Source organism: Sminthopsis crassicaudata, chromosome 2 (genome assembly GCF_048593235.1).
Source record: "Sminthopsis crassicaudata isolate SCR6 chromosome 2, ASM4859323v1, whole genome shotgun sequence".
Lineage (NCBI taxonomy): Eukaryota > Metazoa > Chordata > Mammalia > Dasyuromorphia > Dasyuridae > Sminthopsis > Sminthopsis crassicaudata.
In genome coordinates, this window is record NC_133618.1 from 107,126,406 (window position 1) to 107,142,531 (window position 16,126).

The 16,126-nt window shown below is 36.1% G+C and overlaps 1 protein-coding gene across 2 annotated transcripts in view; it reads left to right on the forward strand.

The window, feature by feature from the left end:
• Nucleotides 1–815: 815 nt before the first annotated feature.
• The window catches only part of VRK2 (VRK serine/threonine kinase 2), an 87,433-nt gene continuing 72,122 nt past the window's right edge, over nt 816–16,126 (forward strand). The window contains exons 1-2 of one of the 2 annotated variants that reach the window (XM_074286983.1): nt 816–954; nt 3,999–4,139. In XM_074286983.1, the coding sequence (XP_074143084.1) occupies nt 4,004–4,139 (136 nt within the window). In that variant the 5' untranslated portion in view covers nt 816–954; nt 3,999–4,003. The remainder of the gene's footprint in view (nt 955–3,998; nt 4,140–16,126) is intronic. The other variant, XM_074286984.1, reaches the window with a different exon arrangement.

Consider the following 16,126-nt stretch of genomic DNA (forward strand, 5'->3'; position numbering starts at 1 on the left):
TATTTTAGGGACAAATTGAGTACAAGCAATTGATTCCCTGTTCCTTGTTCTTTTCAGGAAATCAAGGAATTTGGTAATTTCTCAGCTCCTTTCTGAATTTAGTATTTTTAGGGGCAAATTGGTGAATACAAGCAACTGACTCTGTTAGCCTGTGAATTTCTGGAAGGCAAGGCTTGCCTTTCCTCGAAGCACATCTCTATTTCCTGCTGCCACTAATCCTTTCCACTCGCAATGGTATAGAGCTTTACGTATTCCCCACAACGCCTGGGGCAGTACTTTGGGATCTGCCACCCAGTAAAGTCTACTTTTCTTCTATGCACGATGTAATCTTGTACTGTATCCACTATACTGTATCCATTGTTGTGCTACTTGTTTTATTTATCCAAACCTGGCACTGAGGGTCATCAGTTGAGGATATTGAAATATTACTGCGACTTTCAGGGCACTGAAAACTTAGGCATCTTACCCGATGTCATCTAGCTGGTATGTAACAAAATCAAGATTTGAACTCTTGATAATTCCAAAGTTGGTCTCTAGCCATTGTACTACATCGCCCCTTAAACAGATTTAAACACTTAAGAAAACTATTTTTCCAAGAAAAAAAGAAATCTGGAGCCCTCAGCCCATAGTTGTCTCTTACTTCTCCAATCCAGTTTCCCTTCCCTAATTATATTTTCAAAGATTTGGCGAAGCAAGAGCACGTCGCCCAGCCATTTATTAAGTTATTGCACGAGCGCGGAAAACACGTGTTGGTGGGTCCAGGCAGCCCGCCCCGCGGCCGCCAGGGCTCAAATTCAAAGCGGTGCCTCCTCTTTTCGGCAAGCCCCGCCTCTCCCCGCGGCCGGAGGCGGGCTCCGGCCTCCAGTCTGCTTCTCTCGGGCCCGGAAAGGCCGGCTGCCTCGGAAGAGTCTTGGAAGCGACCGGCTAGCTTAGGGTGGAATACTGAAGCAACCGGTCAGTCTTTCTCTTTCCTTTGTCGGGGTATGAGCCGGTCACACCTCCCTCCCCTATGGCAAAAAGCTCTGGCTTCCCTTTTCCAAACTTTTCCCCCAAGTCTCCATCTCTTCTTCCCCTCCCCCCCTCTCTCTTTCTCACTTAGGGTGTCTCTAGCGCAGGCCCCGCCCCTTCCCGCTGCCTGACGAAGCCTCGGTCTTTGAACTCTGCGTCTATTTGTGATCTTCATTCCTTTACGGTCCCTCCCTATCCCCAACCGCCTGCTAATTAACCCCTTCCTCCCCTGCTCTCCATGAAGCGTCTTCCAATTTATTCAACCTTAGAACCTGACTTCCTGCTAAGTAGAGAGGATGGTTACCTGGTCACCTCCTTTGAAAAAAAAAAAAAAAAAAAAAAAAAAAAAAAAGGCTTTTCTTTCTCTGATTATAACGTGGTGCGCACTTTTAGTTGCTTTACTTCTTCCTCCACTCTCCCATGAACTTTTTTTTTTTGGTGGGGGGGCGGTCTAAGCGGGCTGAGATTGTTTAAACTCATGAGTGGAGGCTAATATTCCACACCCCCTCTTTTTTTCTCAAGAGAATTTTGTTCACACGCTGTAGGAATTTACAGAAAAGTTAATTTGGAATTTTTTTTTTAAATAATAGCTTTTAATTTTCAAAATACATGCTAAGGTACTTTACAACATTCTCCCTTGCAAAACCTTGTGTGCCAAATTTTTCTCCCTTCTCCCTACCCCCTTTCCCTAAACTGCAACTAAGTCAATATATGTTAAACATGTGCAGTTTTTTACATATTTTGGGGGCCGTTTTTAGGCAAGACTCGCTTCAGATTGTTCCTTTGTAACTAAGAGAGACGCACAGTAGATAAAATCAGAGCACTGTATATAGCAGAGCCTTCTAACGTGGTGGATGTATTTTAATGTAGGGTAATAAAAAGGAACATTTTTTTTTCCTTCAAGAGAGCCACCACCGTGAGACTTTGCTCACTGATGGACTATTTGGCTTGCCTACATTGATCCTGTGTTGCCAAGCCAATTCTGGCTTTCTGCATGAGTCACTTCTGCCTGAGAGAAGGCGGTATGGCCTGAAAAGTCCCCATGATGTTCTCTTTTGTGAGAAGGGCCTTGAGTTAGTTGCATTTTTCTTAAAGTTGAATGTCGTTGGATTTAATCACAGCTCCAGAAAAAAAAAATGGTCTTTTGAAGCACTGTTAATGGAAGTAAATATTCAGGAGTAGGGGGCAGTGAGGTGAGAGAGAAAAAAGGAGAATAATGATGATGCCAAAAAAAGGTGTTAAATGGGGACTACAGTCCTGGCTGCTGCCAGTCTGTGAATATGCTCACAGGGTGAGCATCCAGAATATGCTTCCATCTTTCCTGAAACCTTTTTTTTTTTCTTTTTTCTTTTTAAAGAGAAGATGTTCATTAAGTTCCATATATCAGTCTAATTCTGCATCTCAGGTAGCTTTCCTCAAAGTTGTTGCTGGTTGGTGCCTAGATGTTCTTTTCAGATAATTTAGCCAACAAATAGTAAATTAGATACTTACCATTATTATACCTGCCTTGTTGGTTCATTGGCACCCAGGACAAAAAAAGTAACATTTTAAATTCTGATTCAGTTTCCTAACCTCTGTTACTTTAATTATTTATTCCTTCATGAACACTGATCTTAACTAGAATATTCTGGTGGCAAGAGGGAAATTTTTATTCAATTGAAGAATAGCTAGTTATTAAGTGCCAATGAAATTCAAGCACTGTGCTAGGAATTGGTAAAAGATAAACTTCACTTTCCCTTTCTCCCCCCCCCCCCCCCCCCCAGATATTGTTCTTAAGAAATTTACATCCTACTTAGGAACAACATTGTGTGTAGGTAAGTATGTACACATGTATATACATGATTACACACACAAAGTTCATTAGCTGCTGGTTAGGATATGTTTATGTTATGATTAATTGACTGACTCACTTTCTGTTGTTAGTGGAAGGAATTCTGTGGCATTGAAGGAATTCTGTGACATTCCTGAATGCTGCCAACTAAAAGGAAGTAATCAGTGTCTTGCTGGAAGCATAGTCTATAATGCTGAATAAAGCAGCTTACATTTGATTTTAGGGGTAATAGCTAGCCATTGGAGTTTTTTGATTAAGGATGTGACATGATTAGATCTAAATTTGAGGGAAATTACTTTGGTATCTAGATGAGTGAGATTTGAGTTGAGGAGAGAGTGAAGGATCATATAGTATATTATTGTCATTGTTAAAAATATTTTATATACATCTGATTACATGGGATTTGCATGTTAAGCACTCAACTATGAAAAATTATATGGGTGTAGTCCTGATAAATTAATATAGTCCATTCTTTGCTCTGTTTACTTTTTTCAGTCTCAGTTTAAATAAAATAGTGCATTTGTGAAATTGATTGTTAGGATTACTAGGTGCTAACTTGGTTGTCTAATTTAACATGGTACTTAACAATTCTCTACTTCAGAATTCACACCTTTAGTTCAAACCTTTAAAGGAGTTTACATCTTTAAAAGAAGCTTGCTTATTGGTCTGTAAGAAGTTCCCACAAGCCGATGGGAGTAACCACAAGCTCATTCTCTGGGAGGATAAAAGGAGCCAACATTGAGTCTAGAGTCAGTCTGGAAGGAGGCAGTTTGAAAGAAGGCAGTCTGGATTGGGTCAAGGACAAGACTTCCCAGGAGAACTTCAGGGAAGCTGGAAGAGATTCCGAGCCAGGATTCAAGAAGAAGGTGATTCAAGATTCTACCTTTGTGCTATCTGGAGGCTTTGGATTCAGAGGGAGCTAGAGACTGAACCTGGTTGGAGAGATTCTGACAGGAAAAGATTCAAGACTTTGAAAGACACAATACAAAACTAAAGCCAAGGCTGCCTCTCCAGAAGCTACCCCAAGAGATCTCCTCCCAGAGAATGATCACAAATCTAGAGACAACAGAACATTACAATTGATTATTTGTAATTAGAAATTAATTTGATAAAGTTTTTGTTTTGCTATAATACTCATACCCTCTTCTAACTTTTATAGGAGTAATGGCGCCCAAAAGGCAAGAGAAATCCAAACTTCCTGTTCCCCTTCCAAAAGGCATGATTCTCAAAGATACAGAAGGAAAAACATGGCAATTGGGAAACATGATCGGTTCTGGAGGGTTTGGATTAATATATTTAGGTAAAGTATCTGTGCAATTATCAAATGTATTTGCATTTGACTATTATTTCATGTGATTAGAAAAAAAATTTTCCAAGTGGACATTTTGAAATAAGTAGGCAATTCAAAAACCTGTTTTATAGAATACTAAAATACCAACAAGTATTTAGTGAAATCTGAAGTACAAGAGAAGATATCTGAGACATTGTGTTAAGACCAAGGCTTCCAATTAGTAGGGCAGTTATGATGAAAGGACAAAGAAACAAACAAACAAAAATGCAAAAGATAGAGGATATTGCCTTTCTGAAAGGGCTAATTCTAGAACAGAAGTTGACTTCCATTCCTAAGAAAATTGTGGACAGATAAATATGAGCCTGCATTGTGATGTGGTAATCAGAAATGATAATAAAATCTTGTTTGCATTGAGGGTATGTTTTTTAGGCATTGGGAGGTGAGAATTGCACTGTGTTCTGACCTTTCTGTATTCATCTAAAGTTTAGTGTTCAGTTCCTGGCACCATGGATTGAGAATGATGTAAGGGGGAGGGGCAGTCAGGATGGTGAATGGCTTAGAGTCCTTGTCATGAGGATCAGTTGAAGAAAGTAGGCTTACCTTGGAGAAGAAAAGATTCAGACTGTGCAAGACAACTTTGTTAAAGATTTGAAAGATTTTCAGGGGAAGGAAAGATTTTTTTTTTCTGGTTAGTTCAACGAATAGATGGAAGGTGCAAAGAGGTCAATTTAGAAATTTTAGATATCAGTAAAAATTTCTTGATAATTAAGAGCTGGTGACAAAGTTGCAGGAACTATGAACAATACAATGATTGATTGTTTATGTTTCTAGAAGACTGATGATGAAACATGTTATCCATTATAGAGAGGCAATAGATCTAAGATGCAGAATGAGACAAAAATGTTTGCGTATAAAATATGAAGTAAGCAAAGAGAGATAGAGATAATATCTATGTCCATCTGTCTATTATTTAGGACTTGGGAGAAATTTGTTTTGTTTAACCATGCATATTTGTTACGAAAATTTTCTTTCCCCCCATAGTTCTTACAGCTTTCAAAATGATTTGTTTTGATAATGTTGTTAGATTAGTTGTTCTCTTGATTCTGCTCATTTCATTTTTATCATTCTCTAAAAGTTTTGAAAATCATTTATTATTATAAAACTTATGTTATAGTACAACTTATTTTCTTGTTCTGCTTGCTTCATTTTGTATCAGTTCATGGAAGTCTTTCTTTTTGCTTTATAATCATCTATTTTCTCATTTCTTGCAGCATCATAATATTCCATCACATTCTTGTATCACAACTTATTCAGTTGTTCATCAATTGGTACTTATTTCCTTAGTTTCTAGGTTGTTGTTTTGTTTCCATTTGATTTTGCCCCCACAAAATGGGATCTTATAAACATTTTTGTGCATGTGAGAGGACGGACCATGGCACAAAAAAAGATTAAGGACTCAAACTAGAATTTTATGAGCAATCAAAGACAGGTTCATTGACCTCAACTCTGCAAAACTTTTTTTTTTTTTTTCTTTTCTTTTTTTTTTTTTCCTGAGGCTGGGGTTAAGTGACTTGCCCAGGGTCACACAGCTAGGAAGTGTTAAGTGTCTGAGACCAGATTTGAACTTGGGTCCTCCTAAATTCAAGACTGGTGCTCTGTCCACTGCACTACCTAGCTGCCCCACTTTTTTTTTTTTTTTTTTTTTTAAATTGAGGCATTTTCCCACTTCCATTCTGAAGCATCTTGTGTATTCTTTACTTTCTAATATCTCAGATAATGGTTCACATTACCCACTTTTTTTAGTACCTAATGATATAGTCCATCTGGGCCTTGTGACTTGAACTCAAAAGTAGGTAGCTATGGGCTCTCTTGTTTTCTCCAAGCTCATTATGTAGAATAACTCTTAGCCCTTTTTATTCTGTTCTTTTTTGTCTAAAGTCATTCTCCTTGAAAGAAAAACCAAAACCACAGTTAAGTCTTGATTAATGAGAATAATGAATCTTCTGAAGTAGTCATGTTTTCAGATTCACATTATTCCAAGTTATAATTATGTAAAATAGAGTAATTGGTTCCAGCCCAATGCATCTATATGGCATGAACTCCAATAATGCGACCATTTTGAAAGATTCATTATTCACACTAATTGGGACCTAACTATAAATAACACCTTCTATGCCTGTTTCTCTGGTTTGAAAATTATATAAGAAACTCCAAAGAAAAAACATGAAAGAGTAGGTATATATGTGATTTCTTTATTTTTTTTTTGATTCATGCTTTGTATCACATTTAATTCATGCATATATCACAGTAGCAAGATATTTTAATATAGAACCTATAGAGGCAAGGCAAACATCAATCTCCAACTAATTTTCAGTGTACCTCTAGTATTTTATTATCATTGTAAGACTATGGTTTGATTTCTGTTGTAAGAGAGGAAATACATTTGTTTAGCAGATATTTCATTTGACTTCATATGTTATTGTTGTTATTTATTTGGAATAGCCAAATGCAGTAAGATTCCTGTTTGTTATTTTCACTCTGAGCACAAATATTACATATATTCCAGGTTCATCATTCATTTATCTTAGATTGTTAAGTAGTCTTTGTATAAAATTGTTCCTTGAAAAATGTTTATTGTTGATCTTTTTTTTTAGTTTAAAATCATTTCTTGATATACGTGAACTTTCTTTCACCTCTAATAGACACATTCAACATTCCCTTTCTAATAAAGAAAAAGTTAAGTAAAATCAATCAGTCCATCTAGTGTGGCAGTGTATATACAGCTTTCCATATACATATTATCCCTTTAGGTATGTATCTTTATCTGCTCTCTGGAACCAAGATGTCATTCTACTTACATACAGTTTAAGCTTTGTTTTAGTGTTCCTTGTGTTTAAATTATTGTAATTGTATATAAACTGTTATTCTGCTTACTTCACTTAAGTTTTCTTTTATGAAACATTTCCAGATTTTCTCTGGGTGAGATTTAGAAAGTAGACATCAGTAAAGTTAGAGATGTGCATATTAGAGAGGCTCTTAAAATGGGTTTAGCTGTTTTGGGAAGAGGCCAGATATTTCAGTATCTCTAATGAGACCAGTATCTTCAGAATATCCACTTTCTATCAGAAATGATGCTAATAAATTATAGAGAGAGTCAACTGTTTGGTGAGGAGCCATCAGTAATAAATCCATCAAACTGATGTTTTGAATGGCAATTTTCAAGATGTACAAGCTAATCTGTATGGAATTACATAAAGTTTCTATATTTCATCTTTATTCTTGTCCTCTCGTATGTCAATGTACTACATGAAGAAGAAGCTGATAAATTCAAGTTTTTCTCAATACTTTTGTGCCTGATAACATTCTTTTCAGGTATGACTCTCTCCAAAATATGTTGCTTTGGCAGGTACTTCATCAGAATCTTTTGCCTAAGGCTGGGAATAAACTAGCTGCTATCTCTCTTGCATTGTACATGTTCAACCATCCTCTAGTTTTGAGATCAATAACTAAGACCCTTCAGTAATCAGCATCTTACAGAGAAGGCAAAGGGGCAGGGAAGTTTTGATATTTACAGTCTACTTGGAGTGATAGTATGCCTATAGCATTTGTAGGAAAAGTTGTCATATGAGGAAAAAAAATAGTCTGAATACAAGAACAAAGCCTGGGTTCTTCTGATGCTTTGTAAAGGAGGAGAAGGAGAGAGGGAAAAGGAAAAAAAAAAGAGAGAGAAAGGAAGAGAGAAAAAATAAAATGATTTAAGTGAATATAAAAATGACTATAGCCTTAGCATCAAATGAGAAAAATAATTTTGTAGAACTCTAGTACAGGAGAGAGATCTCCAAGGCCAGGAATATTGTGGAGTTTAGCAAACTTTATTATTTTTTTGTCTTAGTAGAAATCTTAGATTCTTTTGATAGAATGCTGATTCAAATTTCTTGTCCTTAGAGGAGAGTGATCAGGATCTCCACCAAACAAGTTCTAGCTTCCTCAGTCTTATTTTTATTGTGGTTCAGTCCTTATATTTGATTCTTTGTGTCTCCATTTGGGGATTTCTTGGCATAAATGTCAGGGTGGTTTGCCATTTTCTTCTCTAGCTTATTTTATACAAGAGGAAATTGAGGCAAACAGGATTGAGTGACTTGTCCCAGATCATATAGCTAGTAAATGTCTGAAGCTAGATTTGAACTCAGGAAGATGTGTCTTTTTTATTCCAGACCTGCCACACTATCCATTTCACAGATTGAACTGCCCTCAATCTATTAGCAAGCATTTATAAAGCACTTTCTCTTTTTGATATATTGTTCTAGGCACAGGGGATACAAAAGACAAAATTTAAATGATCTTTGCCCTCAAGTACCCTACATTTTATTGAGGGAAATAAACACATCCATAAGCATTTACAAAATATAAATTGAATAAGTCACAATTATTCGAGATAGGTCATCACATATTACACATAGATTTTTTTTTTTTTAATCCCTATAGTTGTGTGAAAAATGTACTAAAAAGTTGTGAGTTGAAGGTCATGTTATATTCATTTCCTGCTTTAAATGCACTGGATTTCAGAATTAACAAGAAGTCAAAAGAACAAATTATGGGACAAGTTTCTGTCAAATTTGTCAAAAGGCTTTTTTTGCGACTTGGCTAGAACTAGATTTATATCCAAAAATTTCTAGTTTCCTTGAAATCTGTTTTAGCTGTGGTCAGTTGATATTCCCTTGTCAGAGGATGATAAGCATTGGACCTAGGAGAGATTTTAGATGTCATTCATTCCAATTTCCTAATTTTATAGGTGAGGAAATTGAGGCCTAGAGAGTTATAATGATTTGTCCAAAGTTCAAAAGTGTGCTGGGGCCAGTTTGTAATGGATCACAAGAGACAATTGTTAAATTTACAGTCCAAGCATTTATGTCTTAGAAACCAACAAACACTGCAAATCACAGCTTGATTTTTGTTTTTATTTTTTTGGATGTTATTGATTGTCTAGACTTAAGAAAAGAATGGAAGAAATGTTAATAAAGCGGATTATATTTAAAAGTGTGTCATGCATACATTTTTTTTTCCAGAGATGTTTACCATCACACCTTTGCCAAGATCCCAGTTAGTGAGACATTAAAATTCTGATCTTTTGATTTTTTTTAAGTCCAGTGCCCTTTTGACTTTACTTCTATTCTCAATAGCACATTATAGCCAGTTAGAATCAGGTAAAAACCTTGAGACAGGGATGTGACATGTTATTCATTTCATACACAGAGAGATTTATTGCTCACAAGCAGGTTGTTTCAGTAGAAAGAATGGGATTTGAAGTCAGATGACCCACCACTTACTACTTGTGTGGCTTCTGGCAAGCCACTTTACTTCTCTTGACTTTTGTTCCTTCATAAAATGAAAGGTTTTGACTGGGTAGCTTCCCAAGTGTCTCTTCTAGATCAAATCTTTGAAACTTTTTAGATTTTATATAAGTTTATCTTTTATAGATTTTTCTTCTACTTTCTTTGAAATACTTTTAAATATTTTCTGAGGGTTATTAGTGCTCATTTTATTGAGAAATACTGAACAATCCTCTATATTTTTATCTAGATTTATTATTCCATTGGTTTAGAGAATGGCTACTATGAAAACTTCCTATTCCTGTCTCATGCTCCTTCTTCTACACAGCTCATTAATTTTAGATAGTTTTATCATCATAAAGTATTGCCTGGAACATGAAGAGATTAAGTAACTTTCCCAGAGTCTCAAAGCTATATGTATCAGAGGTCTTTTTAATTGTAGGATCAGTCTTCTAAACCTCATGGCATACTACTTATCTTGTGGACACTATGCAGAGGAGATTATCTGAGTATTTTTATATGAGAAACGTATTGATGATCGCAACTTGATCTTTCCTGTCTGGCCCGATACATTAGATTAGACATACTGTGCAAATATAACTGAACAATTATGTACTAAGCCTTTTTTTAAACTCAAATGGTTTGAGAAATGAAATAAATGAGCAAACAATGTAAAAAGTAGGTAAAAATGTCCATTTTTAGTCTTCCTGACATGATGTCTTTTCTACAGTCAAACTATGAAAAAAGTCTTTGTGATTGTTAGAGCTTTGACTTCTCTATAAAATAAAGTGAATAATTTTGCTTGTAAATTACCTTAAAAGTATCATTTAGGTCAGAAGTTCTAATATGCATAACAGACTCCTTTGGCAATCTGGCGAAGTTTATGGACATCTCAGAATAATATTTTCAGATCCATAAAATAAAATACATAAGATCACCAAGGAAATCAATTTATTGAAATGTCCTTAAAATAGTTTAAAAAAAAAAAAAAAGTTCTTGGACCTCAGGTTGATAACCTCTGCTTTAGAGAGGAAGAAAAAAAAAACAAAAAACTTTTCAGAAACAGTGTATCTATGTGTGTGTGTGTGTGTGTGTGTGTGTGTGTGTATGTATTTGGGAAACTTGAATAACAAGAAAATCATTGAATTTGAAAGTACAAATAATTTTACTAGTCACTTAAATGTATATGCTATCCTTAATTGACTCTTGAATATGTTTTTTTTTTTTTTTTTTTTTTTTTTTTTTTTTTTTTAATCAGTATTACACTTGTGATTGTGACTTCTGATTGTTCCAATCTTTGGGTAAACAATAAATATTGCTGCTAAAGCTTATCTCTTCTTCTGCATTTCACTGCCCATGTCTTTTTCTTGATAATATATGATATTCTATGTGAAAGGATTTTTCAATGAAAAAGGAAGGAACCTTAATGGGAAAAAAGCGATACCTCCCTCCCCCACTATTGACTGCTTCTGTCTCAAAGTGTTTCCAAGACTTCCTTGGTAGAGATTGGGATGGCACTTGATTAACATGGCGGGCGTAACTTTTCTTTAAAGGGTTCCAAACAAGGATACTGGAGGCATACAAAAAAGATTCAGTGGAAAGACATCCATTGATGGCCAGAAGCATCTACAGATGCAATGTGATCCCATGCAATGAAGCATGTGGCCCTTCATTGGCATTATATGATAACAGGAGGATCTTCTGGCAGAAAAGCTGACTTTTGCTGCGTTCTGCAGGCTGCCCCTCCAAACCCATCTTTGATTGGCACCTATGCCCTATTGAAACTGGCATCACACCTTCTGAGTGGGCACTGTGCCAGTCTAGCAGATGGGTATGGGCACAAGCATGCCAGAAACCCAGTATGTGCTTCAAGTTTAAGTATCAGGGGCCGAAACTCCCATCCAGGGATGTTAAAGCTGCAGTCTGTTTAGAGCTTTTTGTGCTTAAGGTGAAAGGATATGCCATTTCTACTCCAGCTTAGAGGTTGATTAATTTTGAAAGTCAAACAGTAGCTCCTGTGGCTGTGTCGGGCAAAACCCTAACTCTGGTGAATCAGAATTACTGCTTCCTGTAGGGAAGAGAAAGTATTGTAATGAAGTTTCCAACCAGAGATGCTCTCCTGCAAGGTCCTCCAGCGCTCAAGCAGCGGGCCCTCGGTTGAGATGAATATTCCTATTCTCTAGCAAAGCCAGGTGCAGTCGAAGCCAGATCCTCAACCTGCTGAAGTGGAGAACCCTCAATTTTGAAAGGGCAAATAGAAGTTGGGAAGAACTCAGCATCAGCTCTCCTCTCCATGAAGTCATGAGTCTTCACTGAGTAATCACACAAAGGAGATGAAGAGGGGGGGAAATCTGAATGAAAAAAACTTCAGAATACTAATTCAGAGAAACCTTTTAATCACAGAAAAATAAAAGTAGTTCAGTTCTCCTTGCTTAAATCATGGTCTCATCTTTGCATTTTATATCACCTAACGCTGAGTGTACTAGACTTTTAACAGGAGTTGTTGCATGAAGACCAGTTCCTCCAATATCTGTCATGTAGATAAACTTTGCTTCTTGAATAATGGATTTTGCATAAAATTGAGTTTTAAGCACCATATCCATATCCCTCATGATAGTCTCACACTCAGTGCAGAACCAGGCAAAAACAAAAAGAATCAGGGAATTGTTCCTTATGACCACTTTACCCACATCCCCAAAGGCTCTTAAATTTCTAGGAATGCATACAAGACCAGCTGTGGCCAGGAGAAGCTCTCTCTAATCACCTTATAGCCATTGCTTTTTCTTTTCCACTGTGTAAACTTTGTGTATGGAACAGGTTCCATGAGACCATTGTGCATACTTTGCCGGATTCAAAACCTATAACGGCCACAAATTAAACTACTAAAACTAAAGCTGGCACGCTGTGACTGCCAAATAAAACTGGCACATCCCTCTGTCAGACTGCGGCGGGTGAGTGTGCCATACAGTCCTAGGAAAACACAATTCATCCAGAAGCACTTTTGTCACTTGTTCCGATATTAAACCAGAGAAAGTGACATTAATTAAGGTAGTGACATGAGCCAACAAAGGCAATGAAATTCCTGGCTTTGGCTTCTGTGCAGACCTTAACCCAACCTGCTATGCCTAGTTATTGTGGATATTTCTGAAGGGTAGGTAATATGCCTTCTTTCTACTTCTCTTCAACCCCCACTCTGAAACATCAGTTGCAAACACCTCAAATTCCGTGCCTAGTCAGCTGGTTCTTTGGGAGATGTCTTCAGTGACTGAGAGTTATAGAAACATAGGATAGGATAGTCAGGGCTAGTTCTATCTAGGTGATCTGAGGTACATGTCCTTGGTTGTTCTATAAAATGTACAGAGAAAGAAAAAGAGAGAGACCAAGAGACACAGATAGTGTTAGTTGAGCCTTGAATGAAAAAAATCACAGCAATTAAATAAGCAGAGTGAACAGGCCAGTTGATAGTGAGTTGGACCTAGCTTCTGGAAGACCTGATTTTGCATCCTAACTCAATACTTCCTAGCTTTGTGACTTTGGGCAAGCCACTTAACCTTCAAACCTCAGTTTCCGCATTTGCAAAATGGGTGTAATCACTTACATCCATTATTTATTGGGTTGTTTTGAGGCGCAAATGAGACAACAAATGTAAGCATTTTGCAAACCTTAACACACAACATAAATGCTATTATTATGAATTATAGATGCTGTTAATAGTAATAATATGAATAATAATAAAGATGAGAGTGCTAGCTAGAGCCAGGATTAATTATAAAAGAAAATATTTGTAAGTAGGCCTTCAAAGGAAAATGTTAGCAAGTTGTGAAAGAGAACTTATAAAAATAGCCCTGAATTGGTCTACAAAGGGAAAAGAAAATTGGAAGCATACATGTAATTATTGCACTAAAAGAAAAAATGGGGAGAGAGATTTTTGGAAGAATGTTCAAATAGGAAGAGAAAGAAAGTTTGTTCTACTTGCTTATTCTTGTCATTTTTTTTTTAATCAAGCAATATATATTTTCCTGTGGACATTGTAAGTTGAGGAAAGGTATCCTGTGAAAACATTGCTAATAATAGTAGTTATGATTTAATATAGCATGTTAAGATTGGCAAAGCGTTTTACCTAGTGTATTGCATCACAACAGCCCTGTCAGAGAGGGGTTATTATTATTCCCATCTTATAACTAAGAAACTTAAATGATTTGATTAAGATCACAAACTTTTTAAGTGGCTGAGATAGAACTCTAACTAGAAGCCAGGTTCTCCTGACTCCCAAATTCAGTACATTCTAAAACATTGTAAAAGAACATAGTTTAAAAAGAATTGAAAGAATATTAACAATAGATAACTTTCTCTTTTAATGAACCAATTGGCTTGAATTTATTGAGACATCTCTAATGAGAATTACAGCTTTTTGGAGGGATGTTTTTTTGTGAAAAGGAGTGATCTAAAGAAAGGTATGGGAAATAGATGCAGACATCAATATTTCCAAGTACCAAAACACAGCTGTGTGCAAAAAACAACTTAGACTCTGTCTATATCAAAGTTTCAGTTACATTTAGGTTTTTGGATAGTCAGAAGCTTTTGCTAAAGCTCCTGGACATAACCGTTGGTATTTGAGATCAGATTAGTAATTAGTCTCACCAGTGAGTTTTTCACATTAAGCAGGACAGTGCCTTCAAAGAAGTTTGAGCCCAGGGCTGCAAGGAAACAAGGAGGGAAGGCCAAATTGACACATGAAGAGGCCAAACAGTCCAAGAAAATATCAACACTGCTTACAAAATCAGTCTCAGAAAATGTGTCAATGTGTATGAGACCATATTTGACTTGCAATCCAAGTAAAACAGATTATTTAAATCTGAGAGGCAGTATTACCGAACCCAGCAGGCCTACTGCCACTTGTTTGACTCTCTCAGAACAGAATACTGAGAGGCAAGGGCTCAAAGTTAAATGAACGTTAATACAATTCACAATCAAATGAAAGACCCAGAGAATATTCTTGAATCAATTTTTTTTTTCCTGTGCCCTAAATTTAACCAGCTGGAATTACTTTTTAAGTGCCATCCTATTTAACTTTTTTGAAATGATGAATTTGCTTTTTAATAGGAAATCTGTATTTTATCATGAAGATGGAACACAGTGTCCTTTGTTAATTATTCCCTGGAGAAGCAGGCTATTTTTTCTGCTGTGTGCTTAGTATGTAGTAAAGACATATCTTCCCATAAATTTATTTCAGGTAGGAGAGATTGGAAACATGCATATTCAATAGAGAGGCAGATGAAGACTACAGCTTCCTCTTAAGGTTTGTTGAGTACCACTTAATGGAAATTCTCAAAGGTGACATCACTAACCTGATTAGGAGATGATGAAAACAGAAGATAGAAAAGTCAAGACAGTTACATAAAAGAGCCCAGTTATCATTAGGCAAATGTGTTGGCAGCAAGTAAAACTATCAAACTATTCCTTATTATTTGTGTGTATATGGAAATGTAGCTCTTCACAAAGTGTAGCTTGAATCTTTAAATAGCTTGAGGAAGTAATGGAGAATGGCATGCCCATTATCACCTTCATTTTTCAAATAATAGTGTACTATATTATTGATAGTATTGACAGCTTAGTTAAGAAATTCTTTGTGATGGTGTTTAATAATACTGTCATTTTCACTTCTTAGGAATTTACATGATTATTTTTTTCAATACTTTTTAGGTCACAAACTGTATGAGTACAGCTGTTATTTATAATAAGCATAATGTTAGACACTGGGGAAAATGAATTAAAGATTATATCTTGAATCAAACAATATTTCTGTGGGGAAAAAATATGAAAGGATAGTCCACCAGTATAGCTCCTGTTAGGAAAAGAAGCTATATAGATTCATATTATGGTTGAAAAACACCTTGATTAGGTAGTTTTGTTTGTCTTGAATCTTGTGATAGTCCATGCAGTTGGGATGTGAGGATAGTGTACTGTTCAATTGCTGTGATTTATTTTGAAAGAGAGTAACAGAAAGGACTAGATATTGGTCCTGAATGCTGACAGTACTTTTGCTCACTCTCTTTTATTGCATGATGACTTAAAGAGGTAGCTTTAAGAAAAGTAGGCCATTTAAAGAGCATAAAATTCATTATTTGTACAATAGTTGAAACTCTGAGGAGAATATCTTCTTATACAGAGGATTTGGTTCATGTACAAGATGTGGAGCCAGGAAACTAAAGCAATCATTTGTCTGTCTTTGAAAATGTACTTTGTACTTGATTTCTGAAAACTTTCATATCACTTTCAAGATATCTCTAGTTAGTTATTTGAACTTATCATAGGCCCCGTGGATGAGTTTTAGAAATCAGGGATTATATTTAGAACTGTTAAGCCTTGGAGAGACTTGGGTCAAACAAACATTTCATAAGATCACAGTTCTAGTGGTGGAAGAAACTCCAAGACCTAATTCAAGCTTTGAAAATGAGGAAACCAAAAAGCATAGAAGTTAAATGACTTGCCCAACATCCCATCCGTAAGAATAGAAAAATATGGAAATTTAAACTTTGACTCCCCAAATCAGTACATACACTTTCCATTCTGCCATGATGTCTCCTTTAATTGGACATATCAATGCAAAGAGAGTTGAGATTATGTTCTAGATTTCAAGTGAATTCTGTGAATTCTTCAGGGTCA